Source organism: Micromys minutus, assembly GCF_963924665.1.
Source record: "Micromys minutus genome assembly, chromosome: 2".
Lineage (NCBI taxonomy): Eukaryota > Metazoa > Chordata > Mammalia > Rodentia > Muridae > Micromys > Micromys minutus.
This window is the reverse complement of record NC_137971.1, coordinates 26,505,097-26,527,643: the sequence shown is the minus strand read 5'-3', so window position 1 is coordinate 26,527,643 and position 22,547 is coordinate 26,505,097. Positions and strand designations below refer to the sequence as shown.

The window sequence follows — 22,547 nt, the reverse complement described above, 5'->3', positions numbered from 1 at the left end:
ACGTTTGTATCTAAACAACGGGAGTCCCAGAATCAGTTCCATGTTTTATTACCATGACCCTAGAAAAACAATGTTCTTCTTTATACAATAAAGACACACACTTCTGACACCCATGAGCTCTTGTAAGGATCAAAATGAAAATGAAGCATATATGGAAAGCGTAAAACTGTGAGCTCTATAGTAAAATACAGTTGAGTTCTGGTACCACTATATTTACATCCATAAACAAATCATTTAAACATTCTAATTTACATTTTTAAAAAGGATTTCTATCTTAAACCCATTATCATAAAATATGTTCTCTCAACTTCATGGGACTTAGACATGTTTTTTCTTTATCTCTAATATAGCCAATCATTAAAAATGTGTCATTAGCAGAAAATAGTTTGACTACCATAAGTCAGACCATAAATTCACAGAATCTTTAAATAAAATTTTAAATAAGTAACAACAACAAAACATTTAACAGATACCATGGGAAGTACATGTATGTATTAGCTCATTTGATTCTTGTACTCCTGAAGACATAGTACTTCCCATTCTTTACATATGAAGAGGTTGAAGTGCATGGAGTTGAAGTCAGACAATTATTCCTTGTCTAGTCAATGTTCTCTAGTATTTGATCTGTTGGAGGAAGAGGGAGGGAAGGTGCATGGAGAATGCGAATAGAAATGAGCCATTAGTATTTATAAAGTTGCTGCTATGTGACAAATTCCACACAAGACACACATTGCCACATTAGGTCCTTGCCAAAGTTTATGGGTTAGGCAAGTTATGTATAACTGACATAGGAGAAATCTAAATTCCAAAGTATTTATATATGGTATTCAAAATCAAGGTACAAATAACAAGCCCATTATTCCAGTTACCTAGAGAGTTTGTATCTGTCTTACAGTCAACATCTAGGTCTGGACATCACCATATTCACAGAAAGGTAACAGGATTACAATGTACACTAACAGTAAACAGACAGACTGTATGTGAGTATCTATACAAGTATTGTGAATGCTGCGTTCAGTCAAAGCGAGAAAGGAGCATGGGAGGCTGAAGGATCCAAGGAGATATTCCAGAGAAAGCAAAGGTGATCTGGTTGTATAGCATGCACTGCAGGGTCCACAAAGAAAAAGAAAATGTAATAAAAACAGAGCAGAGAAGGTAAAGGTTTTCTGCTTCCTAATGAACTTGGATGGAAGCACTATGTCTTGACTGACAATACTGGATATGTCTTATAACTCAATTACATTCTCCATCCCCTAGGTTCAGACTCAATGAATAATAATGATCAATAAATGTTTGAGGTAGAGTGTGTCCTACTATTATAAAGTGATTGAGTTCCATGGGAGCTGGGTGATTTTATGATATGTAATTAATACATCTTTGGCCAATACTCACTTATCAAGAATTTCTTGGCATAAATGAGGGATCTGTAAATGTGTCCTCATAAATAAGATATGATCTTGGCAGGAGAAGGCTGGCTTGTCAGGCACCAAAATCATCACAGGGAGGCTCCTCTTATGATATATATCCTTATCAAAGGAACACATCCTAATACCAGTTGTGCTAATGTCCCCAAAATGATATATGTGTACCCGTGCTGAGTCATTCAGCTGCATTCATAAGTGCTAAAGAGCATAGGCTAAAAGACACCTTTATTGTTTGGGAAAATAAAACTATAAAAAATAATCTTTTCCTCATATGAACATAAAGTCCATGGACTGTGTCTTAGTAGTCACTAGTTACAAGAATAATTAATTTGGTGGCAAAAGGCAGAAATGGATGTTATCAAGTTGTAATCTTTCACTATAGTAGTAATCAATGTTTTCTATTAAAATAAGATTTATTTTGTTAAAGCATAGAATATGATCATCTTGTTTAGACTACAAATCTCGCCTCTCTGGTTAAATACTAGATAATGTTAAAAAAATTTTTCACTGAAGTGTTTAAAAGCAAGATGAGTCAGGGGCATTTGTGGCCAAGTTGGTAGAGTATCAAAGTAAGATGCCTGACTCATAGTAAGTACTCAATAAATCTATTTTTAGTGATAGCCATTAAGCCTCCTTTTCTGGCTCAGTCATTCATTCCCTTACTCAACAGAGTTTTGACAGTGCTGGTGGGTGGGAAGGAATAAAATAGGTAATCTGACCCCAAAAATGCTTATTTCTGGGAACACTAAAGACCATTCAAGGTGGCCTCTCAGGATTTTACAGAATAAAATATGAACTTAAAAAGGAGAGAAACATCTAAGGAAGAAATTAGTGTCATCTCTCTGTATATATCATTACAATTTTATTCAGCACTTGAAAAGGGTGACACTAGGAACAAAATTCTTGGCTAAGTATTCTGTGTGCTTGGATTGGGGGGAGCACCTCCATTTGAAAGCACCACCTACAAGAATTCCAATGCAAATGAGCTGTAGAGAATGGCATACATAAATGTGTGCATTAAGCAAGGTGGGTAGGTGAGCCTGCTGGGAGGTGGAGGAGGATATCTGGCTTTTGCCATAGCACTAGGTCATGATTGCTACCAAGGTATGTCACCGAACTTTTGGCCCTAACTGCTCTTTGAATGTGAGTTTTTCCCTGGGAGCTTTCATATAGAGATGGAGATGTGCTCTGCTAGTTGATGCTACAGCCTCTTCAAAAAGCCTTAATGATTTTATTATTTATGATTAACCTATCCTTGTGAATTTATTTCTTCTCTCTCTCTTTATCATAGCTGTACTAGTTTTGAAGATGTATATAATTTAGTGGTGAAAAAACAGATTCATTGTCACTAGCATTTTTGAAAGTGTCACTTTGTTAGGATATCTCAAGAAAATTATTTTATAAACCACGAGCATTACCGGTTTTGCTTTATATGAACAATGGAGAAATAAAATGTTAGCATGTAATTTATACTATTTTTTCACTAACCTAAGTGTAAGCATTTAATGTGCATACAAATTCACATTTCTACATGTTGATGCTACCATTGAGCCCTATCTGACTTTTAAGGATAAAAATAAGTTATGTATATTAACCAAATCCAATTCCCAAAACAGAACATGATCTTGTGAGTTCTGACGTTAGAAAAAAACTATCTCAAAAATTATCATATTTCATATTTAGTTTTTCAAAATTCCCATTACTTTCTATTGTGTTATGTGAATGAGACAAATGACTTTAACTTTGAATTATAATTATAAAGATACCATTATGACCCTTCAACAGAAAGTAATATATTAAAAAAAAAAAGGCTTGAGCCCAAAGTAAGACAACATGAATTTGAGGCTAACAGGATTCCCCACTCAAAAAGGGAAAAAGAAACAAAGGCTTTGTTGTCAAAAAAGCAATCAAACAAAAAAGAGTCAAACCTACTCAGGATGAATGTCATTTTTGGTCCAAGATGTATATGTTTGCACCAGTGAATTTGCAGTGCTCCTAAACAATTTTCTGATCTGTGATAGGATTCTTTTATGGATATATCAGAAATATTTCTTCCTAATTATTTCCTCTTAATTTACATTTTTATACATAATCACATTCAGCTCTAATATCATCTAGCTATGGAGAACAAAAGAAATAATTAAACTTCTAAAGACAAGAGGCTAGCTACTGTATTATATTTTATAGGAAAAGAAGATGTTTCAATGCAGTTCATTTTAATCAAAAGCAATATGATGATTGAGTTATATAACTATATTTAATATTACCCAGTACTCGATTCCATTAAATACTTATAAAAATACCATAAACACTACTACAAAGCATATAAACTATTAAATTGATTATATATTGAATGCTTATTAAAATAGCAAGCATATATAAGAAGGGTGATAAGTTATAACCAAAAACATCATGTGCATTCATTTGGCATAACACTGTTTCTCTACAAGCAAAACAAGAAGAAGAATTCCTCAGATTTCTAAGATATAAGTCAAAGTGGAAAATACCTGGGAGACTAGTTCAAACTTTTCATGGAATTTTTTCGCAAGTTTTGGGAAGGTCCATGTTGTTCTTATTCGTGTTGCTTTGTTGTTCGAAGTCATGACCACAAATGAACAGTAAAACAACATTGTGCACTCTAGAACTTTCCACAAAGTCCATAAATAGTTGTCAAAAGGATTGGTTAATATGAGCCATTTCACACACAGGTGCCCATGTCTGCCATCATGCTGCCTGTCAATCAGAAGAAAACACGTCTGAATCTTTCAACAAAGCCTAAATGGAGTAGTGATTAAGTTCTTCTTGTTCCAACAAGCTTGAGACTCACCTTTCATTGCACATTTGTGCAATTGGCATGAAATGTCCTATTAACTGAAATGGATCCTAGGAGTTGGACAAATATAGAGAATAGTTTCATTTCTGAAAGGATTTTGGGGTAAAAATCAGAAATGTCTGTATGGTGCTGGCCACTTAGCTCCTGTAGATTTCCCTAAAGAGAAGGGTACAGTACATATACCTCCATTGTATGTTGCTAAAGTGTCCTCAGCTTTGGAGGCATCTATCTCTACCTATTTTAAGGACAAACTTAAATGGTATCTGGAGTCACAATCAGATTGATTGCTGCCAGAGTGTACTCTAGGTCAAAGTTTTTGACATGTAGGTGAATTTGCTCCATCACATTCCCCCCCCCCCACTCTAATGTCAAGAATTGGATTGCACCTGGGCTGACTCACAGTCACGTGCTTTCCTGCACACTGCATGGCCCACACCAACACTTTCATACATTGTCTGCGGGTTCTCATTGTGATGCTGTCAGGTTAGGAAAGGAGATGATGTTATCTCTAACTTTTGTCCAATGGGATTCTGCACACATTCTGCTTCCCCACTTGAAGCTCTCATGTGAAAATGTTGCTGATTCCTCCCAACGACAGATGGGAGCTGCAAACATTAGTGAGTCAGCCAAACTGATTATTTGGCACTGTGTAGACCACTGTTTCCCAACCTACAAGTGCATCATGCATTTGGTGCGCTAGGGAGACGCCTTGGGCGTGTCATTTTCCAAGGTTTCCTCATTTCCACAAGCTTCCTGTTTGTCACTTCTCTAGCTTCTAACTGTCACTGAAGCCATAGCTCACTCTTCAGCCTGATGTCAAAAGCAAAAGTTCGGAAGTCCTCTGGACAGGCGACGCTCACCTAACTAGTTAAGAATGGAGATTCATCCCAACCTGGAGACAGGTGAGAGCAGCCATTTGGTGAAAGGGTTCTGCAGTGGGGCTGTCTGCACACCCATCCTAGACCTGTCACCTGTTGGTTCTGTGACCTTGGGCAAATCGTAAGTGTCTTGAAGCCTTTGCTTTGTTGCGTGTAAATGGGGATACTATGAGTAATAAATTGATGGAACTTTTCTATGTTTAAGTAATGTAACTTAGACTTTGAAGTATGTCTTGTATTTTTTCCCAATAGACACTATTATTAGTTCCAGTTTTTAAATGATATATAAAATCCTCAGATAAAATTTTAGAGTAGACATAGCACCATGTGCGAACCTATATGCATAAAAAGAAAAGTATGCTTCTAAAAGGTAGAGATTAAGTGGATATAGTAATGGATTGCTGGTATCAGTGTCTTATTCTAACAGCAATAGATAGATAGATGATAGATAGATAGATAGATAGATAGATAGATAGATAGATAGATAGATAGATAGATGATAGATAGATAGATAGATGATAGATGGATAGATAGATAGATGATAGATGGATAGATAGATAGATGATAGATAGATAGATAGATAACCAATGCCTTTCTAAGGGATTTACCCTGCAATATTGTGTATGTTGTGTCCCTTCATCCTCAAGGTCACACTGTGAGAAAAGTCACAATGTTGTTATCTTACTGCTACTAATAAAGCAATTAGCATTCTTACCCACAGTCAGTAAGTGTGTTTGCAGAGAAGCAGAAATATTCAGGCTGGCTGACTTTAGTAGCAGCCAGGAGATGAGTTTGATTCTTCTGACAGTGTCTTTAAAGATGTGATCTTTGAAACTTTAACAATGGAGTGTGACTGCATGTGGATACTTCGGGAAGTGTGCACAGGAAAGGGTCACATCCCTAGAAACTATTTATTGTCTCTGCCTGCTCTCTGGGATGAAAGGCAAGGATACAGACAACTATACTGTTTAATTTGCCTTGATGTCAAAACTTGTCTTCTCTAAACTAACAGCTGAACAAAGCAAGGTCATCAGAAAAGAACTCAAGTAAAACATGATTTGAAAGGGCCAAGTTCTCTGTGTTAGAAGACTAAGACTCCAAGTAACTTCCCCTGTACTTGGTTGTTCCACAAAGCATTAGCTTTCTCTGCTGTCACTCCCCTTCTCAATCTTAATTCGAGTCATCAACATAGATGGATAATATTAACCCAGGAACATTAAATGTTTTACACCAGGCCTGCCTGTGATGTGGCTATTTTTAGCAACAGCTTGTTTGATACGTGGAACTTTGAGCGCTGGTGGATCCTTGGAGTTTGAAAATAAAGTGAACGAAGTGAATCCCGAAGTGTGGATGAATGCCGTAAGTCTCCTACAAAGCACTTGGGAGAAAATGACTTAGTGGGTGGTAAGATTCCAAAAGGTCCAGCCCTGCCGTGGCAAACTCTTAGATAAGAGAGACAGTTTGTAATATTTTTGTGTCAAGCTGGTTAATCTGCTCTTTTGAATGAATAAGTGATTTTTTTGTAGCCATAAAAGGCAAACGTATTATGTCGTGTGTGTGTGTGTGTGTGTGTGTGTGTGTGTGTGTGTGTGTTTGTACCTTTTAAACTCATACTTTTAAAGTCATTTGGATATTTCGTAAGAGAATTCTATTGGCACGGAGTTTTTCTTCTCTAAAGCCTAGAGGAGAATCAGAAGACAAGTAGCAAGAAAATATAATCGTGTCAGAAAAATGAACACTAAATACACACCCCAAGATTTTAGTATATACCTTCCAGCACTTGTTTATTTTTAGAATGACTTATGTAAAAATTTTAATTTTAAAACTACCCCCAGCTATATATTTTGTATAATCTACTCCCATTAACTTGTCACTTTGTCTAGTTTCATTCTGGTGTCTCCTGAGAGGAGGAGTTACCCATAACTCTATGTCCACTACAGAGTGAAATAATCATGTACAATGGCTACCCCAGTGAAGAGTATGATGTCACCACTGCAGACGGCTACATCCTCGCCATCAACAGGATTCCCCATGGGAGAGCACAGACTGGGCAGACAGGTACAGGAGATGTGTCCTTTGGGGAGGAAGACACATGACTGAATGCATTGCTCCCTATTCACCAGACGGGAGTCAAGGTTGTCCAAATCGATTTAAGTTACTTCAGTAGCCTTTTAATGACTAATGAGGAAGCTCATCCCCTCCCCCTTCTCTAAAGACTCAAGGGACAAGAAAGATTTTTCTGAGGAAAATTGTGCTTGATTCTTAGGTGTGAAGGCCAAAGTAGAGTCTACTTTTACTGGCTTCTTGGTAAAAAAAAAAAAAAAAAAAAAAAAAAAAAAAAAAAAAAAACCCTCTTCACTATTAGAAGAAGACTTGCTAGATGGGATAAAGTTGACTCCAGTAGAATGCCCAACTGGTGCCCCTTCTGTTCCTTCAGAATCACTGGGTCTCTTATCTTACCAAGGAGTTGGATGACAGCATATTTCAGGCAGCCATCATCAAAGGGACTGTTTGTAAAATGAAAGAGTGTGGCTATTGAAAAGGTCCAGACTCTAGAAGGAAGAATCAAACATGCAAAAGCATGGAAATTACACTCTAAAAGGGAAAGCTATGTGCACCCAGCCTAAGCTGAGGGTGAAACAAGTGTAAACAAAAGATTTGCAAAGGACCCTGGATACCCCGTTACCATTGGCCTCTGCTCACCATGTTAGTCCTGCAGCCTCCCTCCTCCCGACCGTTCGCAGGGTAGCCCAAACCACCGGAATCATAGTGTGCTACATTCTGCCCCTCTAGAAAAGAAATACTTGAATCAAGGCCTCCCAACTGAAAACTCGGGGTGGTATGTGGACAAAATATAGCTTTTCAAGTTAGATTTAAATGTCAAGTAACCAACAGTCACATTGGAACGAAATAACAGGATGTCTACTCTAAGCGATGATCATACTAAAAATAACGCACTGTTACTTTCATTTCAAATTGAAAAAGCATCCTGGATCTTTCTTGTTTTGTTTGATTGATTGATTGATTGATTGATTGATTGATTGACTGATTTTAGTTTTGTCTTTATTAAATTCAGGCAATAAACTTGAGGGAGAAAAATCTATGGAGAGAAGAATTTTATAGAAGTAGCTTTCAGGAGAGAAAATTTTGAGAAGATACGAACTTCAAAACCACTTGGTAGCTAGCTGCGTTACTGTGCACATTTTTAATCATCTTAAAGTCTCCATTTAAAGATGATGGGACTATACAGCTTCTGAAGCAGGCTCAGCGTCACTTAAACAACAGGTGACAAAAACGGAATTTAAGTGTGGGCAGCCTGAGAAGCCTGGACAGTACTTGTCGTCATTAGATTGCTAGTTTTGCTGTTGTCATTTTGTCGTGTTTTAATCAACAGCCATGCTTCCTCCTGTTCTGCAGAGCAGTCTCTCCTTCAGAAACTTGGGACTGGGCAGAAGGATGGCGGGTTTATTCTGCTTTCAGAGTTTGCAAATGCTCCCATGAGCAAAAGCTGAGGAACAGGGTGAAAATACAGCAAGGACCTAATCTGTGCCTGCTTACATGAGCCTCCGCTTTCTCCATAAATCTAATGAAGAACTGTATTAGCCATCAAAAAGTTTGCATAGGTCTATGCCTCTTCCAAGATATGTATGCAGATGCTAATCAGCAAAGAATGGGATTATGTACTAATAAATCCAATGTAAAGTGAAAATACCAGGAGAAAAAAAACGTTTAGTGCACCTCATTAACTAAATATAATTCAAAATCACAGTGCACTGTAGCGCTCTGTACTTGTGATGTCATGGCTGTCTAAGAGGAAAGGGTCAGGTCTCCCTGTCCCTGTGTGACATGTAGAAAAAGTATCACTCCAGCTAGCCCTAGAAAAAATTACAATCACAATTTGAAGTCTGGCTTATATTGAACACATATTAATTTGGACCTATAGTACAGCTGGGAAACTGCAAGCCAAGCCATCCTCAAGTGACAATTGTAAATGCACACATAGAGAAAAACAGTCACAGGTGTGTGCTTGGACTTGTGACACAATCAGGCTTAAGTTTCTGCTCTGAAACTTGTTACCAAGGAGACCATTTAGAAAAGTTAATTATTTAAGAGCTTGGTTGGCTCAAAATCTGTAAAATGTTCCTCAAAATACAAGCTATTTTAAATTTCCCTAAGAAGTCAAGAAGCATATGCATGCACAATACCAGTGACAAGATACAAGAGGGGAAGAAGTGCTCTGTGTGTGTGTGTGTGTGTGTGTGTGTGTGTGTGTGTGTTTATGATATTCCTGGATAAACATTTCTCTTGCTTTCTTTCCTCACACCCAGGTCCCCGGCCAGTAGTATATATGCAGCATGCCTTGTTTGCAGACAACGCCTACTGGGTTGAGAACTTCGCCAATGGAAGTCTGGGCTTCCTTCTAGCAGATGCAGGTTATGATGTGTGGATGGGAAACAGTCGGGGAAACACTTGGTCAAGAAGACACAAAACTCTCTCAGTAAATGAAGAGAAATTCTGGGCTTTTAGGTACATTTCATCTAAGTAAATTTTCTGGAAAATTAGAGGGGGAATTATTTAAATATTAACTTGTGGCTAATGTATAATGTTTCAGGTCATAAAATCACCATGATTTCTAGTATTTAATGAAGTAGAAAGCAGAAAGAAAAATTAATTCTACTGGAATCTTTCTCACATCTTTTCTCTTAGACAACCCATTTTGCAAAAATGGCACACATGTTATATTTATTTTTTAAAAATTGTAACTGAGATTATATTCCATATTGGCAGTAGCTCACACCTTCCCCCCCCAAAAAAAATTATTGAAAACTCTCTGCGTTTACATTTTAGATGTTATCCCTTTCTCTCAATCCTATCTCCCTCCCCCTCCCATTGCCTTCATGAAGGTGCTCCTTCTCCCAACCACCCACTCCCACCTCAGCACCTTGGTGTTCACCTACACTGGAAAAACAAGTCTTCACTGGACCAAAGACCTCTCCTCCCATTGATGTCAGAAAATGCCATCCTCTGTTGCATATGTACCTCAGACCATGGGTCTTTCTATGCAAATTCATTGGTTGGTGTTTTAGTCCCCAGGAGATGTAGTGGATTTGAATAGTTGATCATTTTGTTCTTCCTATGGAGTTGCAGACCCTTTCAGCAATCCCTGCTCCTCTATTTTTCTCTTTATTTCCTGACATGAACATTTTGTTCTTCCTTCAAAGAAAGACTGAAAGGCATCTACTTTCTGTCCTTCCTTCTCTTTGAGCTTCATAAGTTCTGTGGAAGATTCCTTGAGTATTCCAAGCTTTTTGAGCTAGTATCCACTTATAAGTGAGTAAACACTATGAGTGTTCTTTTGTGACTGGGTTACTTCACTCAAGATGATAGATTCAAGTTCCATCCATTTGCCTAGAAATTTTATGAAGTCATTGCTTTTGATAGCTGAATAGTACTCCATTGTGTATATGTACCACAATTTCTGTATCCATTACTCTGTTGAAGAACATCTGAGTTTTTTTCAACTTCTGGCTACTATAAATAAGACTATGAACATGTTTGTGCATGTGTCCTTGTTAGATGTTGGAGCTTCTTTTGGGTATATGCCCAGGAGTGGTATAGCTGGGTCCTATGTTCAGTTTTCTGAGGAACTGATTTCCAGAGTGGTTGTACCAGTTTACAGTCTCTCAAGCAGTGGAGGAGTGTTCCTCCTTCTCCACATCCACACCAACATCTGCTGTCACCTGAGTTTTTCATCTTAGCCATTCTAATTGGTGTGAGATGAAATCTCAGGGTTGTTTTGAGTTGCATTTGGCTGACAACTAGGGATGTTGACATTTTTTAGGTGCTTCTGAGCCATTCAATATTCTTCATTTGAGAATTCTTTGTTTAGCTCTGCACCCCATTTTTAAATAGGATTATTTGATTTTCTAGAGTCTAATTTCTTGAGTTCTTTGTATATATTGGATACTAGCCCTCTATCAGATGTAGGATTGGTAAAGATATTTTCCCAATCTGTTGGTTGCTGATTTTTATTTTTGACAGTGTCCTTTGCCTTACAGAAGCTTTGCAATTTTATGAGGTCCCATTTGTCGATTCTTGATCTTAGAGCACAAGCCACTGTTGTTCTGTTCAGGAAAATTTTCCCGGAGCCTATGTGTTCTAAGATCTTCCCCACTTTCTGTTCTATTAGTTTCAGTGTAGTTACCCATACTTTCAATGTTAGTACTGGGGAGGAAGATGGATTTCCATGAGTTAGAGGCTAACCTGTGTTATATTGTGAATTCCAGACTGGTCATAGTTAGGTCTTTGTTAAAACGAAATGACTGAACAATTAGGGATACATACTGTATCTCTAATCTTTGGGAAGAAGCTTGGAGCTATTTTCCTGCGAGGTACTACCACAATTCTCTCACATTTTGTCAAATGAGTTTCTTGATCTCCTCCTATATGAATTTTATAAGTTTTAAGGGTACTTAATCCTACTGAATATAATAAGGACTTTTTGTTCTAATTTCAATATTGGTATTATAGGATATAGAATACACACACACATACACACACACACAGAGAGAGAGAGAGAGAGAGAGGGAGAGAGACAGACAGACAGACAGACAGACAGACAGACAGACGGAGACAGAGACAGAGACAGAGACAGAGAGACAGAGACAAAGACAGACAGAAAGAGAAAGAGAGAGAACATCAGGCTAAGTACCTAAGCGTCATCTTTTTTTCCCACACAATCTAAGCCCCATTGCAGTTTTTTCCTCAAGTGGACATCTAAACAACTTCTTTGTTACTCAGCTAGCAAATGTCAACAGATATGGGTATTGAATTACAGTCATCAATGCCACGGGTCTACCATAAGTACAAAGGAGAATGATAACAAGAAAGGGACAAAGGGGAGTGTGAGGAGGGAGAAGGCAAGAGGATATGCTTAGCCCTGCAGCCTTTGCTGCTGTCAGGAAGTAGAGAATAAACGCATACAAAGTTGCAATTGTCTTCACTGGGTGTTTAATAATATACACTCCAAATAAGAGGATGGTGTAGAGTTTCTACACGAAAAAGAATCAAGCAAGTGCCTGAATTTATATATATATATATATATATATATATATGCTCTTTACTTATATTTCAAATGTTAGCCACTTTCCTGGTTCCCCCTACTGCATTCCCCTATCCCATGTCCCCTATCCCTGCCTTTATGGGGGTGTTCCCCCACCCACCCACCCACTCCCTCTCTTCTCCCTGCCCTGGCATTCTCCTACACTGGGGCATCAAGCTTTCACAAGACCAACGGCCATTCTTCCCTCTGATGCTGATACGGTCAGCTACATATGCAGCTGGAGCCATGGGTCCCTCCATGTGTACTGTTTGGTTTACTCTCTGGGAGCTGTGAAGGGTCTGGATGGTTGATATTGTTTTTTCCTATGGGATTGCAAATCCCTTCAGCTCCTTCAGTCCTTTCTCTAACTCCTTCATTGGGGACCCAGTTCTCAGTCCAATGGTTGGCCGAGAGCATCCACCTCTATATTTGTCAGGCTCTGGAAGGGCCTCTCGGGAGACAGCTATATGAGGCTCCTGTCAGCATGCACTTTAAAAATGTAATTGTATGTATTCATACATTGTTTTATTTTGCAGCTTTGATGAAATGGCCAAATACGACCTCCCCGGGATAGTAGACTTTATTGTGAATAAAACAGGGCAAGAGAAGTTATACTTCATTGGACATTCACTCGGCACTACAATAGGTATGTTTACAAGGGTGAACATTGTCAGACATTTAAATTTGGATAGAAGTAATTGATAGTTATTTATAATGAATGCCCTTCATTCTCTGTCCTGTGCTAAGAAACACCTTCCTATTCTGTGTATTTGGGTACCTGTAGTCCAGGGGCTATGAGTATAAAGGACCAACCCAACCCTTGTTTTGGGTCACAGACACATATGTCATGGTGACATAAGTTTCCAGAAGTAGTTTATGTCCAACATTCAGTGAGATAATTCTAAAGATAAGGTTTCCAGGTGCCCTTTTAAGCTGAGAGGACAAAGCCTAAGGCAAAAGGACAAATCAGAAAAAGATTAGAAGTCCTGTCCGTCACACCTGCCCCACAACCAGGGTGCAACTTAAATAAATTAAAGGGGAGAGGCTCAAATGTAAACTGAGCAGATAGGAACTCATTGGTCACATCTGTTTGTGAGTTGAAACACCAAGGCCTGCTCTAATAAATCAACCAGTCTTATGGCCTGACTTAACATTTACAAAGTAGCTTTTAGATCAATAAAAATTAAAAACAGTTTAACTTGTTCTCTATTTTCAAGTGTCCATACTATGATTTCCTGGTTGTTTCTTATCTGTGACACTGGGCCCAGAATCCAGGGACTCAGACATCCCAGGCAAGGGTTCAGCGGTAACTGAGTCACACACCCACCCCTAGCTTTCCACAGACATTTTGAGAAGAAATCAAAGCTCTTGTTCCAAGTAGAAGTTTTAAAAAAAAAATACAGATGAATAAATAAAGACAGACTTTTGAATTCATTGCTTATCTTCCTGAAGTGTCTTTAGGAGACCTAGTCATGCTACACTGTGATATTTTATGTTAGGTAAACCAGTAAGAAAATATGAGTCTTATAGTTTCATATTGCGTTAGTATATCAATTATTGCTATTGCTATGAATCCCCAAAAAGAGATGCTGGCCCATTCTGTATGCTTATAGGCATTTTACAAGCCTGGGACAGAAAGTAAGCAGAAGAGAACACAGATAAAAAGATTATCAACATACCCAAAAGAGAACCAAAGGAAGCCAATTACATCATAATTATATCAGATCCAGTACTTTCTGAACATTTGCTATGTTTGGGGGTCTGTGTTCAGTACTTTTCCTTTGATCTCCCAAACTGCCCCACTGATGAAGAATATAGATTCAGAGCAGATTGGTTAGACCCCAGCAGTGGGAAGCAGAGACACTGGGGAGGCAAAACAAAGGGAGAAGGAGCCGTGACTTATGTCTGGGTAGGTGGACAGGACTTACGTTCCTACAGATATTCAAAGAGAAATGAAGAGATGAGACCATCTTGTTATAACTTGTTGTGAACACGCTTAGTTAAAGGCTTCTTGCTTTTGGTGCAGGAACTTTTTTAAATGGGGGGAAGGGTTCATTGTTTGGAGGTTGTTTACTAACCCTGACTTTAGCATGTCCATGTCCATAAGGTGTACACACTGTCGTGACAACCAAAACACTCATTCCCACACATTTCTCAACATCCTCTGAAGACGAGTTGTCTACCTGGTAGAATCAGTTCCTCAGTTAATTTGCATGATCTAAACAGTGTTAACAGTTCAGTAAGTATTTCCATGTATGTTTGTGAGTGTGTCTCCAGCAGAGACCAAACAGTGCATCTTGGGAAAGTAAACTACCCAGATACCCACTCTATCTTCCTCAGGTGCAATGCTGATCCCCATCCTTAGGTATAAATGGAACCATGCTGCTGCTGGAGAGAAAGGGGGGGAAGGGGAGGGGGAGGGGTAAAGGGAAGGGAAGAGGGAGGGGGCTAGAGCAAGAGAGCACAAATGGAACCACCTAAGCCTTTCTGGTATTACTGTGGATCCACGAACAACAGCTTCACTTTGGGAAGCTAGAAACCATGTGGATAGGGTCTGAATATCCAGGAAGGCACCAAGGACCCTAACTATGAAATATTACTCCATAATATACAAGAAAACTTGTGGAATACTTGAAAACAGCCGTAGAAAGAACTGCTTTGTTTGGGTCTTGTGAACTGACTGTTTACTTCTAGAAGGATGGTGACTCACCAAGCATCTTGGAATTGTGGGTGAGCGGCATGCTTGCATGCTCAGGAAATAAGGTTTCTACAGTTCACCAAGCAGCAGCTGCTTTACCAGATCATTCCTCACCAGTCAGCTTCTACCATTTCCTCTTAAAGAGTTAAGTTGTCCAGCAATGGTATAGAGAAAATGATAGACTTGGAAGAACATCTCAGAGAACATCTTTCCAATTCCTCCCCTCAATCTCTGCAGTAGAAAACTGAAGTGCAATGATGCAGAAATTCATCTGCTCCCATTGATTAAAATTTTGCATACGCATATCAAATTTTTACGAGATTGTCTTGTCTCCTATTCTCCCAGGGTTTGTAGCCTTTTCTACCATGCCTGAACTGGCACAAAGAATCAAAATGAATTTTGCCTTGGGACCTGTGATCTCGTTCAGATATCCCACAAGCATTTTTAGCAGTTTTTTCCTACTTCCAAAATCCATAATCAAGGTAGGATCCTTGCTTTGCCAAATCTTATCTCAGGATCTCATCTTGTGTTATAAATCCTCATTATTTTTTAATCTGTGTAAGATAGAAACAGGAATTTTAGATAAAATCCATAGAAATCAGAGTCCATGAGGGTGTACATGAATGTGTGTACATGTGTGTATATCTGTGTCGTAGCAACTTGAGGTATTATATGAAATTTACTAAGTTCAGTCACTTACAGAGGGGCATGTGTAGACTTGAGCTGAGGTGAGTTCTTTGCCAGTATATTATTTACTCATGCATTTTAATGGTCTGTTTAGTTGGACAAGTCAATGAGCTCACAAGGCATTCTTCAAATTACATATGATCATGAATTCATGAATAAGTACGCTCTTGGTTTCACATTAGAAAACCCTCACTAATTTACATCTTATCCCTATCAGAGTTTACTCTGTTAAAGTACATTAAACAATTGTGGATTTAGAATTCTTTTTACCCAAGAGTTGTTTTTGGTTTTATCTTCCATTGGTTTCAGTTTTGTGTAGCAGCAAATAGCATATCTTGAAGCATAACATGAATAACTTATTACTATTTTCCTGTGAGTATGGAATGACTTTGTACAGAAATGAGCCCAGACAATCACAATAATTCTTATAAAAAGAAGACAAGGCCCTGCTCTGTGAAAGAGTTGAGGGAATGAAAGGAAATATTAGTGAGCCACACAAGGAAGATATTTTCCTATAGCCAAATGACAGGTTACACACAGGTCTCATTGCCTTGTTTACTTTGATCAGAGGTAATGTAACAACTATCTATTTCAAAATATGTTGTTATCGGTTAGCTTTGACTTCTATCTACATCTGGGCAGGGTTGATTGTATTAATTTGTTTCTTGTGTCTGTTTATCTGCCTGCCTTCCTTCCCTCCTTCCTTCTTTCTTTCCTTTGTTCTTTCATTCTTCTTTATTTTTCTTTCTCTTGTGGTCTTTTGAGAACCCCAGTAAATTAGCACTACAATCATTGAACCTACAGTAATCATCCTGTTTCTAACTCCTCTGCCATGCATTCAGCAGATCAAATGAGTTTCCTAAACAAAATTTGGAATAGACACATCCATCTATAAAGACATCAGCTTTGTAAAAATGGGTTGCTCTTTTTTCAAATATCGGATGTTAACCCAATAACGCTTCTGTCTCGTCACTGTGTGCATTCTTTTATGTGGAAAGTGTCCTGCCTCCTTAAGACCTAGCTCTTTGATTTACTCACCACTGGCTTTCTTTACAGTTCCTGGACTCCACCAACGATCTGCCCAAGCTCCCACTCACAAGCCCTAGATATTCTAACATGCTGTCCTTGCCATGTCATCATGGATTTGATGTCCAGGACTAACTTCTCTTTGGTATTTTATTCTCTACTTCGGGCCATGAAGAGTGATTAGTTTAGGACAGAAGCACACAGCCACTGTGGACATAAGAAATACAGATAGAACCCAGGTTTCCTTTCTGTTCAGTGTAGCATTTCATCTTAAAGGGAAAACATCTTTCATCTTTTTTACTACAGAGGGAGAATGTGGCAATCTCTGTTCAGACATACTGCTTCTCCATAGTGGAGCCCCCTGTACTTTGGAGAAGTAAACTTGGGGTCACAATGTATGACCTTCTGTATTTGGAAACAGATGCTTACTGCTCCTCAGCTAAGGAAAATACGTGCAAACTAAAATAAACTCCTAAATTGGTTCTCTCTTAAAGTGAAGGAAATACACGGTACTTAAGGAGACATCTTTAAAAGTTATATTTTTTTCCTTTTTCTTCACAGCTTATGTTTGGTACCAAAGGTTTCTTTTTAGAAGATAAGAAAGCAAAGAAATCTTATATCACAGTCTGCAAGAAAAAGCTTCTCCGACCACTCTGTAGTGAATTTATGTCCTTGTGGGCTGGGTTCAACAAAAAAAATATGAATATGGTATGTATAATAACTATATGTGCATTTTATTCTTGAAGAATTTCTAGGTTTCCTTTGATTTCTGTTAAATCTCTTATATTATATAAATATATAGAGAAATATAGTATATGTACTATACAAATGCATAGGTGTTGCAAGCCTTTAAAGGCAGGTATTTGATGTGCATGAAGGATGAGGTATCTCAACAGACCATGAGCATCAGACTGGAGAAGAAAAGGCTCCATCCTCTGTCAAAGTTAGGAGACTGAATGCTCCCTAATGGGTGTTAATTCTCACATGTTTGCAAGCAGCAGCACAACTTACAGAAATTTCAGTTTACTTCATTTTGGAATATTAATTAAAAAATAAAATTCTAGGAAAGGAGACATTTGAGTAAGTGGTACATTTACTACATTAATATGTGCATCTGAATTTGAATAAAATCCATTGCTTAATGTGGAAAGATTAGTACAGAAGGGAAGGAAATGGAATCCCCCACTTAGGAAGAAATTGCACTTCTGTTTTATTAGGAACTCATTTCCTGTTGAGAATACAAGGAGAAGGAAGTTGCATTTGGAGGAGTAGAATGGCTGCATAGCTCCCCCTGCTAGATTCCCCTGAAAAATTGCCAATTACAAATTAGAAAGAATACACCACAGTTAACAGAAACCCAATTCCAAAGGAGCCGTTCACCACCCTATCTTTTCCCCTGTGCTTTCACAGGTTACACCCATGAGGAACTGATCAAGAAGTTAACTTGTTCAGATGTTAAGACATTTAATGAGTTCCCCAAACATGAGCCATTAAAATCTAAAGTACAAGTATGAGTATTACTTGACCCCCATTATTTTTACCCCTGTGATCTCCATGAAGATTAAAATAGTCTTTCAAAGAAACTGATTTCCTATTTTATTCTTACACTCCTACAGTATGCTATCTTACCACAAGAACCTAACAGGTTAAGAGAGTGGGTTATAGTGAATTTATTTACTTACTTACTTGCTTACTTATTTTTGTGGTTTTCTGAAACATAGTCTCACACTGTAGCGTAGATGGCCTTGAACTCAGGATTCCTTTGCTTTTGTTCCTAACCCTAGTGCTAGGATTAGAGGTGCGCCCTGCCACATCTACTAGGCTAATATGTTTATTTTGTAGATCAAAAAATGTAAACCTCAAATTTGTTTAAAAAAATTGAGCAAAGGTCTAAAGATGATAAATAGCAACACGAAGACCTGAAGTCTCTCTTTGGCAGCCTACATGCCGGCTTCGCACACACCAACCCTGTACCTGAATACACAGTCCCTGTGTTTGCACACAGCCCTTCTGCTGGTTGTTTTCCTCTGCACCAAGATTCAGACTTAGTGTAGATTTTTATCTTCAGGAAACGCATCACCGAATGGCCCTGAGTCTACTCACATCGAATGCCTCACATACACACATATTCATAGAGCAGGTTTTGATGCCCTTAGCAAAGCACCGGTCTTTGTTATGGACTTTTACTTGTTCTGTTTCTGAGAGATGTAGTTCATTTTCTTAGACGACTGCTTTTATCTTCCCAGAGTCGGCTGGATGTGTACATGTCGCATGCTCCCACTGGATCGTCAATCCAGAACATTCTGCACATAAAACAGGTACCATCTTTGTCACAGAAAGTCAGCCCTGTACTTGTCTCAGTGAATGCAAAAGGTCATAACCCACCCTCTCAACAAGCCTGTTTCTGAAAGATGAGCGCATCATCTCCGAGTTGTCCTTACTGCCTCTTCAGGCTTTGATTTTTCTGCACTTCAAGAGAAAGAGTTTTGAGGTAGACAAGTGTGTGGCACAAATCAGTCCCATTTTAAGGGAGAGCTGGTAAAATATGCCCTCAGGTGAAGTAAAGGGTACGGTGAGGCTTCCTCCAAGGAAGAGGTGTTTGACTTTCTAACCAGGCTTACTTGTCTGTGAGGTTCTTCCTTCAAGTCCAGAAAAACAATCTTCATCTTTCTGTGTTGGACAGCATTCCCCACATTGATGAGACATTGGTTTCCTTCCAGGAACCCAGCACCCTTTTCCCTCCACACCTGATATTTCCTCTATGACTTGCTGTCATTCTCACGATTCCTACACTAACATTCTCTCTCTAAAACATTGATTTCAGCTTTACCAATCTGATGAATTCACAGCTTACGACTGGGGGAGTGAGGCTGAAAATATGAATCACTACAACAAGGTGAGACACTCAGAGATCAACCGCAGTGTGGGCTTTGGAGGAGTTTTGATGAGAAATTAGCTGAGTGGAAACATTCTTATCTGACAACTTCTGACGTTTGTACCGATAGAGTTTTTTATTATGATTATGAATCTTTGTAATTCGCAGACATTTTAGAAATGAAGGAACAGACACAAAGGAGGATAAATCACTTGCATTCACTCTACCTAGAGGTGTTAGATAGATATATAAACATTCTGTTTGTCTCAATTTTTAGCACTTATATTAGCTTTACATAACTGTTACTCTTGCATCTTTATTTCAAATTACAGTAAGAAATAACCAATGGTACAGAAAGGTTTTTAAAAAGAAATTAAAAAGAAGGTTGAATAATGATGGTAATTGTTTCACTACAATCTTTACTCACACCTGGTTAAATAAATACGAAGTTGTGACAGAAACAAGCATAGAGTTGTAGACTCGTTTATCACGGGCTTTTTCTGCGCCCTTAGTCGAGTTTCTCTTCTTTGGATTGGAACTGGACTTCTAAATGTTAAATAATCACATTGAACTTAAATTTTGAATTGACATTTTCTACAGTTTAAGCCACTGAGTTTTTCTTTCATTTTTAAATGTCACAGCCTCCAGTTTCCACAGCACCATTTGTTACAAAGCTTGTCTTTTCTCCAGTGCATGGGTTTTACACCCTTTTAACTGTGTCTTTAATTTCTTGGTCTTCTGTTGTATTAAATGCTCTTCATGTCTATGTTTCTTTCTTAACTTTCTAAAATATTTTATTGTAACAAACAAGAAAAATGCAATCAAATATACATATAGAATCATATACTTAGTACTTGATAAGTGTGTAATAATATTGACAAAATAATTCTCTTACATGATGTTTTAATTATTTATCTTTGTTTGACACACACACACATATCATATATTTTATGTAATATATATATTGCCACCATGATATGTATACCATGAGTGTAACTTCTAACTGTGAACAGTGGAGGTCAAAAGAGGGTATTTGATTCCTGGGAACTGAATTACAAACACTTGGAAGTTCCCATCTGGGTGCTGTAAACCCAGGTCCTTTGTAAATTTAGCACGAACTATTTTTTAAAGTTTTTTATATTATTTTATTCATTCAGTACATTTCAACCGTAGCCTCCTCTCTCCATCCCCCTCCCTCTTCCTCAGGCCCACTGCTCCTCCATTTTATTTCAGAAAACAGAAGAACTCCAATTGATATCCAGTGAACTCAGCATGACAAGATATAGTAAGACTAAGCATGTGTGCCCATATCCAAGCCGGATGAGGCATCCCAGTAGGAAGGAAATTGTCCCACTCTAACATTTGAGATACAGAAATTGTGGTATCTCAAACATTGTTTTTCTGCTTGGAATCGTTTTGGTTATTTATGTGCTGCTTGGTTTCCATAACAGTTTTATGGCATTTTCATAAGGACAGCCATTAGAATTCTGTTGGGGTTGCTTTGAGTCTATAAAGTGCTTCTGGTTCCAGTCACTGTTTTTACCTTATAAGAGCCTTCATCCTTGAGAAAATATAAGCAAACTCGCCAACCTCCCTTCAATTCATCAATGTTTTGAAATCTTCATTCTGTTGCTATTTATTCCAATGTTTTTAAAGACAGAAATAGAAACGGCATATTTTCCCCTCAGCTCTTTCCTAACTTTTGGGGGAAAAAATCTATTTGGGGGCTTTTTCTGTTATTCACTTTCAGCTTACAGTTACTCGTGGCTTTTAATTAGAAAACTTACTTTTCTATTATCACCTTTTGAAGTTCTTTGTGTCTCTTTGAAACATTCCCCTTGTCCTAAACTTCTATAATCTGGTACTCTGGGCTTTCCCCTGCCCTACACTTACATAAGCTACTCATCTTCCCAGCGCTCCTATACTATTGGCATCCCCCTAAGATTCTTCACAGATTCCTCTTATTATTTGGGGGGAATGTAGTCATCCCTGGAGCTTTACTCCAGAGAATCCATACTGTTTGTCCTGAGTTAGGTAGATCGGTCTTCAACTTACCCATCTTTAGTGGCCCCACAGTTCAGACCTTATCTGCATTAGCACTGCTCTCTGAAAAATGCCTCAGCTTTGTTTCAAAGTTTCTGAGCTTGGTACATCATCTAGAGACCATGTTTTCAAATATGTGTGTTTATGAGGTCCATTCTCATTCAAACGTCCACACCTGTCAAAACCCACCCCACCCTTAAAAGTCTGGATTCCATGACTTTTTAGCTATCTTTCCCTAAGTATATCTCTTACAAACTCCCTGAAGGCAGGAATCACATATTGCACGGGAAATCCACCCTCTCTGTCTGACAGCTATGCTCACAGCAGATCCTCATTTGTAGGCTTTCCATTCATGTGAATTCACACATTTCTAATGAAAGTATCTTTTTATGATCACCTTTTGTCTCTCTCACAGAGTCGCCCTCCCCTGTATGACCTGACCGCCATGAAGGTGCCCACTGCCATTTGGGCTGGTGGACATGATGCGCTCGTAACTCCTAAAGATGTAGCCAGGATTCTTCCCCAAATCACCAATCTACGCTACTTCAAGCTATTTCCAGACTGGAACCATTTTGACTTTGTCTGGGGCCTTGATGCCCCGCGAAGACTATATAGTAAAATCATTGGTTTGATGAAAGAATATCGCTAAATACAGTCCCTCTTCTGTTCAGTCGAAATTTGCTTTGGGGAAAGGCCTGGGGCATGGTGAGCTTTTCTCCAGCATTCACTTGTTATTGCTAAAGTGGTACTGGGACTCAGTACTCCACCTGGAGAGATTTGACTCGTACCACGCTTTTCTCAAAGGAAAATCTAAAGCTGAAAGGTCAGGACCTTATCCTCCTGACGATGATCAGGAGCAGGCCTTCTTTCCAACCCAAGATGATCTAGTGAACACTTCTCCACTAATTGCATAGTTCAGAGAATTGTTAAGAGGGGATTTTCTCAAAAGCGGAGGATGGAGCTCTGGTAGGTAGCATGCGC

The 22,547-nt window shown here is 38.5% G+C and overlaps 1 protein-coding gene across 1 annotated transcript in view; it reads left to right on the top strand.

The window, feature by feature from the left end:
• Positions 1–6,380: 6,380 nt before the first annotated feature.
• Positions 6,381–22,547, top strand: part of LOC308417502 (uncharacterized protein) — a gene marked incomplete at both ends in the record, with an annotated part of 46,449 nt that continues 30,282 nt past the window's right edge. The window contains 9 exons of the mRNA XM_080912896.1: positions 6,381–6,494; positions 7,076–7,193; positions 9,464–9,662; positions 12,774–12,883; positions 15,281–15,417; positions 17,210–17,356; positions 18,895–18,966; positions 19,473–19,544; positions 21,982–22,210. Coding sequence (XP_080769022.1) covers positions 6,381–6,494; positions 7,076–7,193; positions 9,464–9,662; positions 12,774–12,883; positions 15,281–15,417; positions 17,210–17,356; positions 18,895–18,966; positions 19,473–19,544; positions 21,982–22,210 — 1,198 coding nt within the window. The remainder of the gene's footprint in view (positions 6,495–7,075; positions 7,194–9,463; positions 9,663–12,773; positions 12,884–15,280; positions 15,418–17,209; positions 17,357–18,894; positions 18,967–19,472; positions 19,545–21,981; positions 22,211–22,547) is intronic.